This window comes from Harpia harpyja, chromosome Z (assembly GCF_026419915.1).
Source record: "Harpia harpyja isolate bHarHar1 chromosome Z, bHarHar1 primary haplotype, whole genome shotgun sequence".
NCBI classification, from domain to species: domain Eukaryota; kingdom Metazoa; phylum Chordata; class Aves; order Accipitriformes; family Accipitridae; genus Harpia; species Harpia harpyja.
Genome location: NC_068969.1, coordinates 81,835,211 through 81,848,724, shown reverse-complemented (window position 1 = coordinate 81,848,724; position 13,514 = coordinate 81,835,211). Strand labels below are relative to the sequence as shown.

The following is a 13,514-nucleotide window of genomic DNA, read 5'->3' as shown; positions in this document are numbered from 1 at the left end:
AATAGCTTGAAAAAAATAAGTTGGAGTTTTTGCTTTGGAAATTTTGCTCATTTTTTAAACTGATTTTGAAATGAATATTTATTCCTTATACACCTCATTATCTCTCCTAAATCCTATTAAATTTTACATGTATGAGCTCTTGAAAAATAAAATAATTGAAAGAAATATGATTAGAAGTTCCTTAAGATGGCACAAATCTAAGAAAGCATGTGCTAAATTGATCTTAAAGGGTTCAGTTTTGTTTTGGATAAGCTTCATCTTCAGATGGCAAACACTAAAACCCTTAGGATCCCAGTCTAATCCAGGATAACCGTGGTAATTCGTAGGAAGGTAATATCGCAAAAGCTTCTCTATATCATTACACCTATGTGAAACTTGCCCACCTGTTGCTGGTGTAGGAAGGATGGGTCTCTTGGGCTTAGTCCCACATATCGATTGGCTTGGGATGTGCCTGAGGCTGTGTAGGCTGATTAAGGAAGAACAAAACAGATTGATAAAAATACCAACCTATCATAACTATTACCCTGTACAGGTACAGTACAAATATGAGAGATCCAGAGTTATGATTTTGCAATATATAGGATGTGTCTGTGTTTTTCCTTTATTTAAACTTTAACAGAATGCAAAAGAAAAATTTGGAAAGGCATGTAAATTCCTATAAACTTCAATGGAAGCTGCATGTGTAAATCATAATGATGTCTCTTGTTAAATAAAAGTTCCTCTGATTAATATATTTTTAAATTTTTAAGTGATTAAATAAAGTATGTATTTGAAGGAATCACAAGCCGGATTTTCATTTCCATTACACCAATCTAAGGCACCAGTGAAATCACTGAGATAACAATGTTGAGAGAAAATATTATTGCACACTTACTATTCTTACTGCTGTGAAAGCCCATAACAAAACTGTGAAAGAACAAAAATTGGAATCAAAAGTTCAGTTTACTTATGTGACATGAAATGAATCTTTATAGGCCTTTGGAAACAGGATGTAATCTGATTAGCATTTTCATAAGAAGGGAGCTGATTTTTACTGTGCAATATAATATTAAATATTCAACTCCCCTATGCATCAGGAAACACTTTCCCTGAGGGACAATTTAAGGAAGTCTCCTGCTGTCTGCTGCAGAAGATTAAATAAATCAATTTCTGAGGAGAAAGGGAATGCTAGGTGATGTTGGGATTAGTTACAGGATGTGGATCCTTCACCTGTAGGTCACATTACTGTCTGGTTTCTGTCAGTAATCCCTAAAAGCCATTACCCTCTCATGGCTTTTGGTGGCACTTATGAAATGAGGTAGGTGGTCTCACTCCACTTCCCAGTGTGGAGATACCCTCACGGCAACTTGCAGCATCACAACCTGGAAACTTGCTGGCAGACAAAGCAAAACTACTAAAATTGAATAGACATACACAAGGATGCCAGTGAGGAGCTCATGGGAGTACTTACTGAATTGGCCTGTTAGTATTAAAGTCACACAGCAAATACACGCAAATGAAATCCATTCTTTTTTTTTTTTTTTAAAGGCTTTATAAAGTAAACAGGCTTTACTGAAAAACTGTCATAAAAATTAATCAGTTATTAGAAGGAAATTATGGTGGAGGCCACAGGGTCTCCCAAATATTATCAAAGCCTGCTGTTCTTTCTCATTCAAAACAATTCTGCTATTGCACTTCAAAATAAAAAGCAGTGCTAATCATTCGCTGGTTTATTCTCATCAGACTGAATAATAATGATAACTTGTTGGCCAAGCATATGTTTTATATATCTCTCTATATATATTTTGAACCAATCAATCAGTTATTGCAAATAAAAGTAAAACTATGCCTTAAAACACATTTAGTCTTGATTTTCTCATTAAGTTAACATTAGCACTCTGTGTGGAAGGTCTATTATGACTGATAATACAGTTTATATGTATTCATATATAACATACATCAGCAGGACATGATCCCTCATTTTTTGCTATTTTCTGCATCAACAAGTTATGTTCCTTCACTTTTTTTGCTCTTACAGTTACCAATCCAGTTTCAAAAGGCTTTACCAAGCAGATAGACTACTGCACTGCTCTGAAAACTGTAACACTCTGGACACGTAGCATTTATATGCTATCTCATATCCAGAACCAGCACATTCAAATCAAATTTGTACATGGGGGGGTTTTATTATTATTTACGTGCTGTAGTGACAGACATTGGATATTTAGGCAAGAAGTTACCTGCACACTGCTGTGGATGCATAAGGAGGCCTTATTTCAAACATCTAAGCTGAGATGTTCTAAGGGTCGCAGGGAATCAGGTACCCAAGTTCCACTGAATTGCACAAGAAACTGGGTGGCAACTTAATTTGAAAATATAATCCAAATTTTTCCCCTAGTAGTAGGACAATGAACAGATTAGGTTCGCTTTCCTTATGATGAATAATATGGTCAGATTACTAGAAAACATCCCAACGCAGTTCTGACATTGTATTTGTTCTTTTTGCCATTTGTATTAGAAACCCTGACCTCATCTGAGACAGCTATTTAGGCCAGGCACAATCATGTCAAACAGGAAGCAGAATGAAATCATGAGTACTTGAAACTATACACAAACTCAGTTTTCTCAGTTTTCTAATCTAGACCAAAAGTTAGAGCAACAGCTTCTTGTTTGCTGCTGAAACTAACTCTGCTTAAAAGTTGCAAGAACAGTACCAAAAACTACCTGGGAGGATACAGACACGCTCTACCGCCTTTTAACAAAACTTATGCTGTACTAAAAGAACAACTAAAATACTTCCATAAACCTATCCATATAATTATTTGTTTATACTTAAACAAGAATTTGTCCAAAAGTTACTACTATCCTTTCATAATAAAGGCATAACTAGTTTTCCTCCTTTACATCTCGGCCACTCCTATGCATTTGAGTCTCATCTCTGCTTCAAATTCTAATGAAAAGATTTAAAGTAGTATAACACCTAAGAAACATACAGTTTATGGTCTCCCTAATGACAGACCAAAAATTAGGGACTGGATTCACAGTTCAAATACTAAACAGGTCTAAAGCAAGTCATTTTAATGTAATAGACCCTAAAGAGATTAATATTTTTAAAGACTGGTAAGTTTTCTTCCAAAGCGTATGTTTGGAAGTGTCCACAGAAAGTAGTTAAAAAGCAAAATTCTGCTTCACTGAGCATAAGATGAGTATTTGGAAAAGAAGAAATTACCCTATACATAGTAACATCTTTGCTCTTATTTCCAAAACTGCAATTCCATTGAAGATAACAGGATAAATAATATGGTCCTATATAGTAATAAAGAGCTTAAAACATTAAAGTTAGGGTTTGTTGGTTGGTTTTTTTTTTTTAAAAAGAACAGTGGATCTACAATCCATCACAACAATAACAAGGAATTAAAGTTTTCTTTTGCCACATCAGGGTTTTTTGCTAAAAATGACACAACCTATATCAACATGCAATTGTCATAGCTCGGATTCAGTATGCGTTGTAACAAGGCTTGATTTCTGTAGGAAAGCTCATTGAGGAGCAAATTATCCAATCTCTGTTTGGAATTCCATCTGAGGGCCATTGCAAAACCTTGCTGTCTGGGTGTGCTTGCTTCTCAATGTCTTAACAATGTCCACCTTAGATGAACAACTACGGTTTCTTTTTCTTGAATAGTGGTCAAATATGCAGGCTTTTCCCTTTCATTTTGGTTGTCATGTCACAAGCTTTGGTTCATGTAACATGATGCATTTGTTGAAATTTGGAGAGGAAAAGCTTTGCAGTCAGATCATGTTTGCTCTCCATGTAAAATGATGAGCATCCACTTGGTCAAATAGTAGGAAAAGGCGCCTTTTTCTGGCCTCAATTTGAAATCATATCGAATCTTTGATTGACATTTTTTGTTTCCTAAAGAAATACTTACTGGTTGCTGTAGGTGAAGATGCCTCACCTTCAGTGGATGTAGTGATGGGTTTAGTATCTGTCATGGTCAGGGTCACAGGTCGCACCGCACTGTGATGGGGAGAGGGTGCCAAAACTGGAGTAAAATGGCCAGGCACTTTCCCTACTACTTGACCACTGCTGTTAGGCTACAAAACAAAACCAAAAGAATGCCTTGTGAAACATACACATTGCGTTTAAGGAACCTACCCACCTATCTTAGGGTTTTTCAGAATGTCCATCACCGTAGTACCTGCATGCTGGAATGCAACATTCTAACAAAGCTATGAATTTCTATATGGTATTTTCAGCAGGCAGATCCCTCCTTAGATACGTAGTACATGCTTAAATAGCAGTACTTTTTGGTAAACTTTTTTTTCTGGATGCAGCATGCATCAGATTGTTTCAAAATATATTTGCTGTACATGCAGTGGCTGTGAAGCACAGTAAATCCCACAATAGCAGGATTAAACTGACCAAACATAGGCCCTGTATTGGGTATGAAGTATTAAGAGCAAATGAATGATGCAAAACCTCTGTTTTCACATGCCATACCACTGTGGCTTGGAGCATAACCAAGACTTGACCACAGCTGTCCACAGAGATTACGCATACTGGAAGGCTAACTAATAATTCACGTTTGGGAGTGGGAAAGAGGGTTAGGATACGATGCACTATAATGTGTACGTCATAACACCTGGCCAAAAGCTGCCTACCAAAAACACAGAAGTGTTTAATAATGGGAACTTTGCAAGTCAAGAGCATAATAAACAAAGACACTTCTTTCATAGATACAAAAGGCAGTCTGCATACAACCTTATGGTACAGGTCATCAAGGTAATATGCTACTGTCTGCATATAGGCACATCTGAATTTGGCAATGTTCACTGGTAAATGTATATGTTTATCCAATGCTTAAACATGCCTTAGACTTTTTGCATGTAAGTATTCCAACAGTAAATAACTTGCAGTAAAAATAAGCAAGTAGTAAATAGTTTTTTCAACAGTGGCTGATAATTTTTGTCTTAAACTGATTGTATGTTGTGTGAATCATAGGTATTTTAAAATACAGCCACACAAAGCAAAAACTACTGGGAATCTTATTATTAGAATGATCCTGTCAAATTTGAGATAACTCAGAGTAAAGAAATAGACTGGTAAAGGACCTGATTCAACTGACACAAGGAAAGGTTAAAAGAGGTAAGCATGACTATGGTAATGAAATAATAACTGCGCTGAGACAATTACTGCAAGTATGTGCAGAGTATAAACACACAGAAGAGGAAGGAATTATTTGGAAAGTACAGGAAGTATAAACTCGGGGTAATGGAATGAAATCGAGAAGGAGGAAATTTAAAATTAATAACAGGAGAAACTTCCTGGCAGTATGATCTACTAGACATTGCAAATGCCCCCAAGGGAGAGTCTTGTTCTTTAGGGCATCTAAAACTAAGCTAGAAGAAAACACTAGAAAATATAAGTGCAAATGAAGGCCAATCTTGTATTCATAGGAACACTGGGCGGTTAGCAGACTATTTCCCTCTCTAAAATCACAAGACTTACAATGAAAAATAACAGTAAAAGTGTACAGTAATGAGAAGTGGCCAACAAACTACCCCTCTAAATGAAAAAAAAGTCACCCCCTAAACATAACTGTATGTTTGGGGGGGTGTTGGAGTTGGGATGGGGACAGAAGGGCCATGGAATCCCAGGATCTTGCAATTTAGGTGGTATTTACCACTTTTTCATTCATTTTCCTAGTTGCGCAAGCTGAGAAGTTACTACTAGGAGTTTAGTAACAGGAATAAGTGTCAGCTGTCAAAGTAGCTTCAAAATAAGAAGGCAGCACGGATTCAAAGGAATGACAATACTTTCACAAATAACACAATTTCCCCAAATAACTGGCACACGACATTAAATTTTATTCACTTAACTAGTTAGATAGATCTCCCTTATTATGTGTAATTGAAATGAAAATAAGATGTGGCAGAATATATACAAGACAATTTCTATAGAATAATATGGCCTCAAAGTTTACTGAGCATCTGCTTGCATGCTTACATGACCAATGGGTCAATAAGTGGGGAACTCGCTCAGTAATTACAAAGGTCTTTCCACAACAATATAAATTACATCTTTATGTTACAGCGAAGTCATATATTAAGTATGTGTCAATAAGCCCACTTTCTTTGAGATCTATCTTAGCAGTGGTTTAAGGAATTTTATTTTGTGGGTTCTATTTTAAAGGCCTGTCTGCCTCTAAAACCAGGTGTCTTGGCGACCAGAAATCTGACTCCACCTGCCTTAGAATAAAATGAAAATTTTAACTAACATAAATTCAGAAAATCTCTAAGAATTGCCTAAAATAAATTCCCCATACAAATGACTCAAGATGCTCCAAAACTTAGAAGCAAGTACTCTTACTCGCTAGTTGCGAATTGTACAGAGTTCAACTCGAGACATCTCGATGTTGCAATAAAACAGGCTCTGTCATAGCTAAGGGAGCCACGACACAGTTTGAAGCATTTGTGGGGAAAACTGTCAGAAATATAAGGTGGGCCTTATGATAAACTTTTCCCTACACACCAAAATTCTTGTCAGTAAGACCTGCTTGCTATGTTGGACTGGATTTTCAGTATGTTTCTGGGGAGCCTGCTGCAGAGGCAAGCCCCCTCTCCTGCCCTGGCAGCCCAGCTGTCCCTACAGCCTGCTGGAGGGACTACCACCTCCCAGTTGTGTCTGGTGGCTCCTAGATGGAGTCACTGACCTGTGACCACAGGGCTACCTTAGGAGCCTTAGCTCATGTGGTGTGCTAACATATCACAAAACCAACTGAGAATCCCTTATCTAAATGACCAACTTTTACTAAAAACGAAGAAAGAAGATTCCACGGAGTTTATGGATTAAAACAGACAGTGTCATCAGCTTCCAAAAGCAGCTCTGTCTCCAAAGCCAGACTCGAATTAATTAGGACACAGCTGGAGACCAGGACAATTTACAGCAATGTATCACCTTCTACTGTTCCCTAGTGATCCCAGGTCAACAGGAATGCAACGGCTCACATAGGCTTCAGCTTAGTCCTTGTGCGTATGGTCCAAATAAGCAAACTGAGTTATAAGACAAAGAATATACTTATACCCCATTCTCATATAAACCATGTTTTTCCCTGTGTGATACATAACAGCAGTGCAGTACATCCCCCCACTTCATCCAAATTGAGGGTGAAATCCTGTCCTTGTTGAAATCCATGGGCAATCTGCTAGTGATTTTAGTGGATGTGGTTTGTGACCCCCCCACCAAGTGTCTACATTTCTATTTCTTTTCTTTTTTTTAATGTCGTCTTAAATGGTAGGCATTGTTCCATATCTGTCCTGTGTATAAAACTGCATGCAGACACAATACAATGAAACTGAGGTCTGCAACTTCTAGACATAAAAATAAAACCTCCAAACTAAGAAAAGAGAAAACTCATTACTTCAATAAGTTTAATTCTTATGGTTCCAACATTTCAGACTCTGACTGCACATGAGATTTCAAATGCAATTATAACCTAGTTACCTGCCTCTTAACAATTTTATTGCATATTGGCACATTTCCCCATGTATATTCTGGCTGCACTTTATAATTTATTCTGCTTTTATTTTTGTAACCTCTAACATCTATTCTTTTCCTTTTTCAAGTTGTTTTCACATTTGTAACGTAACATTTGTTTTAAAATTTTGCAGTAATGTCAAGTACTGTATACTGCAATAACTGTTCAGGTGTTATTGCTTGGCAAACAAGACAGCACAAGAAGGGATAAGTACACACAAGACAGAGCTTGGTGTACCATGTCTAAGATCCTAACTTCTCCCCCCATACTGAAAGTTTCCTGTATTTATATTTTTAACTAACCTCAGTTGTAGGTAAGCACATACCTACCAGGACTTTTACATATATAATTCTTCTTCAACAATCCTAGCTGTCTTTCACATGTGAACTAAGGTCCTCCCTTTGACACAGCTTGTCATGTGAAATGGTACACATAAAATTTTCTTAAAACTTAGTGGTTTTCCTAGATGTGCTACATTTGAAAACAGAGTTTATGAAAAGCAGTCTCACATTCTCCCAAATTCTATTACATGAATGTCACTCATAAGAAACCTTCCTGAAACCACCATACTTGTCTTTCTTGCATGCAGTGAACAACAGTGAAGCAGCTAACAAAACTGATATTTACATTATCATAATTAGTTTGCAGCTTAAGATCATAAAGTAGTCCTAATTAAACAGATCAGGTAATTGTCTCAGAGTTAATGCTTAGGCCTATCTTCAGATTGACAGTGACATTGCTGCATTGGTTTACACTCAATTCACACTTCTATGGTTATCTTTGCAAGCACAAAACTAAAAGCTTTTGAAATAAAGGTCTAATTCCAGACCATGGTATCTGATAGCAGTACAAGCTCAAGAACACTGGCGCTCTCTCTCTCAAGTTCTCTGTCCTGCTTTAAGTTTTCAGTGCAAAGAAGGCAACCTTCTGGTCAGAAATAGTCCTCTGAAGTTGTCAATTCATAATCTTATTGAAAACTGGCTGCTGGAAATAGATTCTGTGACCTGTTCTCCTTTCAACTTTTGCAGTTATGTCAAAAGATATTTTAGCATTGAAACTACGTATCTATTTAGACAGTATCCACTTGAATTACAAGTGCAAATATTTATAGCACATCATTTAATATGAATTCATTTTGTCCTTATTTAAAACAAGTTCTAGTTTCTAGTTTGAGTTTTCCCTGAAGAGATTCTTACAGTCAAATGCTTTACAGTTTAAAAATCAACTGTTACCATCAACTAGGGCATCAATATGTCTGTGCAATGGATTCACAGAGAGATGATGCCTGAGGCATAAACCTCAAGCAAATTGCACGGAAGCAGCTGTGTTAGATAAACAAGCTGTGCATTTGAAAATGGGCGAGGGAAAGAAGCAAACACAATGAAGGTCTGGCAAATTTAGCCCCAATTTATGCAGGTATACATTTTTCTATTGTTGGATTGGAGGCTAATTCGATTTTCAGATCTGTGTTACATTTTCGAGCTTTTTAATTCACACCATCTTGAATTGCCACATATTAATCCATGTGTGCCCAAAGCCACAGATGAGTTGTATTCACTGTCATAGCTGTAACATAACTCAGACTGTCAGACTATTAATGTCTGATTCTGTGCACTGTGCACACTTTCAGTTAATCCTTAGGTACGAAGTTTGAACAGAAACTTGTAACAGGTATGAATATGGACTTTCTTAAAATCAGGATTCACTATATCTGTTTTCCCTGCTGGGATTTTACTAACATAATCAGTAACTAATTAAACTCCTCTCAGACTTCTGTTCACGTATTTGCCCAAATATCAGCACATTTACACCTTAGGTCTTCAGTTATATTTTAGGACAGTGTTTTGTCATATAGCTCACTACTTCCAGCATTAAAAAAATCTTTCTGATGTCATAGTGAAATGGCAACACTAACATCTACAGAAGAGATATCCAAACATAGCAGAAATTTGACATACTTATTAAACAATTGACATAAACTATTGAGTGGCTTAAATGATAAAATATATTTTATATTTAGATTTGCACAGTATCTTTTTTACAAAATAATTGTAATTATAATTCCAAATTCCAAATAAAATAATTCCAATTTTCCTTGGAATCTTAAATACAAAGCATCTTCAAAGAAATAATCAACAAAGGCCAGAAATCATCTTAATCCTGTGCATGTCTTAGGTACAGCTACATACGATACTGTGCTAGGTATTTCAGAAAGAAATTTCAGGGCTTAATAAAAATTACATTATACCAGCTAACCACTATACTTGGAGAACAATATATTTGCATCTCAAAACACAGGTTTTTCAATAGAAACTCTGTTTCCCAAGAATGTTACCCTATTATAGCCAAGTGATCAATCACTGAGTGCAGTTTAGTCAAACTGCATTCAGTGTGTTTGTAAACAATCTGTCACCCATTTCTTCTCAACAGTTCCAGGCCCTTATAATGGAAAAGTTCAAATATTATGGTAAAGAACAACACTGCAAAACCCTATGGCAGTGTAATTTTGAGACCATTGATTGAATTATTTGTTGATGAAGCTGTAGAAGATCCAGTTCTGCACATTTTGGTCCTCTGCTCATGTACCAAATATTTTGTTTTAACAGTTGTCTACTAGACACATCTATGAACCTGGAGATCATAGCTGATAAGTTCTGTCTTTGAGTCCATGTCATTGTGCTCTGTGATATCCACAGAGGGTGATAGACGCTTCAGAAAATCTACAAGTAAAAGAAACTGGAAGAAGTATCTTCTGTTTTTCTAACTCTCCCTTTTGTTGTTGTTGTTGTTGTTGTTGTTGTTATATGACACAAACCCAACCTTTTACCTCAGTAGAGCTTTTGCCTAGGGCAGCCTAATGCTACATCACCTGTGACCATCGAGTGGGCATGTTAGTCTCTCACTGGAGACAGCTCAATGGTACAGGAAGCAGTTTCATCAAATGTGCAGAAGACATATCCTCAAGTTATTACCTATCATCTGAGTAATGTAACACGGTGCCTTTGAGTCTCTGCTAAACATAAGGGAATGGTATTATTAGTGCACTGCCAGTGAGACTGTAGAAGGTGCTGTAGGGCAGTTCCTCCTCCAGTTGAACCTGGTGGGCTCCATAAAACATTTGTTTAACAAGAAGTAAGGCTATACAGATTTCCTTTCTGATATTGGACACTGTGGTAGCAACAGAAATGTACTTTGCCTTTTTATAGTGCCTCTTACCATTATCATGAGGATGAATCTCACTAGCTTCCATACCCTTAGAACCCAAGTAACTCATTGCTACAGCATATCTTACATAGACCTCACTGAGAGATGCCACACAAAAACTTCAGGTGGTGTGACGCAGCTACCTGTCTGCTTGAGGAATTAGCTTTAGAAAAAACAGCTTGTTGCCAGTCTTGGCTGGCAACATCACTTCTGTACTACTTTCTGAAAGAAATCAGGGTGTTGACTTTGATTTATAAAGCTCTGAGTCTTATCCACTTGAGAAAACATTTTCCTCTTGATGTAATGCTGCTGAAACTGAGAGCAACTGCAGAGCTTCAGCAACCCATGTTCAGACAGAGATATCATAAGACATTCTAGACAAAGAGTCCTCTATCCTGAATCACAATTTTACCTGTGAGCTCACAAAATCTGAATTATTTGTCAACAGGTAGAACACAAGGAAACACCCAGCTTTCCTTGTATATTTGCCTTAACAACAGGGTAAGTCTGTGTTACATAACATGGGAAAGGAAATCTCTTTGTAGATAAATGTTCAAAAGATATCTTTGGGTTAAATGGTATTTCATGCACTCTGGAGACTTATAACTGTGCATTTAATAAACTAAAAATGAGCAAACTAAATACAAAGTAATCATTTATAACTGCAATTAAATCTTTAAATGCCTTGTCAGTAGATACAGTTAAGCTAGTACTCTCTCTGCCTCCCAATTACAATCAAAACCAGCACATTGCCATATTTAATCTTCAGTAATTGCTTAAAAAATTACAAGGAAAGACTTGCCCAAGAAGCTGAAAACTATTAAATGACAACAAATAAAGGCGCTAGCTATACCGAAGAAACCGCATGGACACATATCACTTGTGTCGGCTTATTCTGCTAGTATTCTCCCACGAACCAACAGGAAACCCTTTGACCAGCCCAAACAGAGCCTCACAAGATTCACTCATCATTGCTAAATGACTGCAGTTATTGTACTGAAGAATGACAAAGCATCTGCCTGGCATTCCTGAAGAGCGTGCCTATCTTTCATTGAACAAAAACCTGAATACCCCAATCAATTATGAGAGGAAATTAAGTGGCCTCACCAGCTTCCAGAAGCAGCTCTTCTCAAGCAGTTCGGATATTTCTGTCTTCAAAGATAAAACCATTAAAAAGATAAAGCTGCACACTAGCCCACACTGCAATGAAGTACATTTTAACAGCCCCAGGAATTTTAGTCAATATGTGGACAGCAGTTCGCTTGGACTGTAGCATGTAACAAGCGTAAGCCGTTTATTGAAAGAAGAAAAGGGTCCAATACTTAACTCTCCCAAATTGGAAACAGTTTTACCACGCCACTGAGAACAGCATATTTCATCAAAAATATCACAAAATTTTATTTAAGGTTACCTGTAAACTGTGCCCTTCATAATCCAAACTCAAAGGGCTTGCAAGATTATCTACTTCTGTTTGCTTGGTTCAGTCAGAAAAAAAGTTTCTCACTGATGCCAGGATGTTCTTCAGCAGCATTCACCTTAACTGTTTGCATTACCATTGTTTCCTTCATTACAATTGCTGACCCTTCTTCTGTGATTCAGCACACCTTAGTCCATTTAACTTGATGGGGCATTAAGTTTGGAGCTTTTGGTTTTGACTTCAGCCACACAAGTGTTGTCATGCTTGGTGATTTGTTCAGGCTCACTGGAAGTCTGATTTTGATACTGTATATTGATTCATACACTCTCGATTATTAATGTGTTTCAAGTGTGTGCAGATTTGTGTGTGTGTGCGCACGCACACGTGTACCTACACACAAAGGAGGTAATATCTTCCAAGATTAAAAGATTTACCCATCTGGAATAATTCAAAAAGGAAATACATGTTCAAAATTTGTTTTAGCTTTGAAAACGTCAATACATTTTAGATGGATGAACACTGTAGGTGGATTAGACGCATACCAATCTATTCTTTTTGCTGAAACTTACAATGAATGACCAGTATCAATTTAACTCTGGAGAGATCAGCACCCCATTGTATTACAGTTACATACACATACACACAATCTCATCCAGTAATATGCATGCCTAGCTAAGAAGAAAAGCAATTAAATAAGTATACTAAAAAGGGCTCAGCAGAATTACTTAAGTAGTGGAAAGTACAGCAGTTCTCAAAACCTTGGGAACTTTTTAGACTACCAGTTGGAGGCAAGTCCAGCTCTATATCTAACAAGATCCATTTCTGTTCAGTACATTTGTTTTTTTATTCTCCAGATTGAACAGGGGCTAAAAAGCAGATATGCATGAAACCAACAGCCACGGCTCTCTTTTGTTGAGGCTCATCCATTGTTGAATCATTTTTCACTGCAGCCAAAGGGCCTGTTTGAACTTCCTGACTGTTCATCACACATAATTTAGAGTATTTAACATTATGTCAAGAAAATTGCCCGCTGCTTCCCACCATGGAAACCTATGGGAGCTCCATATCTTTAAACTAATTTTACTTAAAGTGTTCCATTGAATAGCATGACTGTCTCACTATAATCAGGGCAGCAGTAATGTAATTAATCTCAAAATTGCTGTGGGGAGTACAAGGCATCTCAGTTGCTTGTCGTAACAATCTAAATTAGCATATTACTGAAAGATGTTGGGGAGGAACAGTTCATTTTAGGTAAATGCTGTCAGGGTATCTATCCCTTCTATTTCTAAAGCTGAAATTAAAACTATCATCATAGTTCTCCTTTTGAAATCCAAATGAGTATGTTTTGAGGTGGGAAAGTATAATTAAATTTGATG

The 13,514-nt window shown here is 37.0% G+C and overlaps 1 protein-coding gene across 11 annotated transcripts in view; it reads right to left on the bottom strand.

Annotated features, from left to right (window-relative positions):
- NFIB (nuclear factor I B) overlaps positions 1–13,514 on the bottom strand; it is a 279,147-nt gene that overhangs the window by 22,059 nt on the left and 243,574 nt on the right. For 5 of the 11 annotated variants that reach the window (XM_052775661.1, XM_052775668.1, XM_052775664.1 and 2 more), the window contains exons 9-10: positions 3,909–4,074; positions 384–466 (exon numbers count right to left, since the gene is read on the bottom strand). The exons of 3 other annotated variants lie outside the window; for them this stretch is intronic. In XM_052775661.1, coding sequence (XP_052631621.1) covers positions 384–466; positions 3,909–4,074 — 249 coding nt within the window. The remainder of the gene's footprint in view (positions 1–383; positions 467–3,908; positions 4,075–13,514) is intronic. 3 more of the 11 variants (XM_052775662.1, XM_052775669.1, XM_052775666.1) reach the window with 1 other exon arrangement.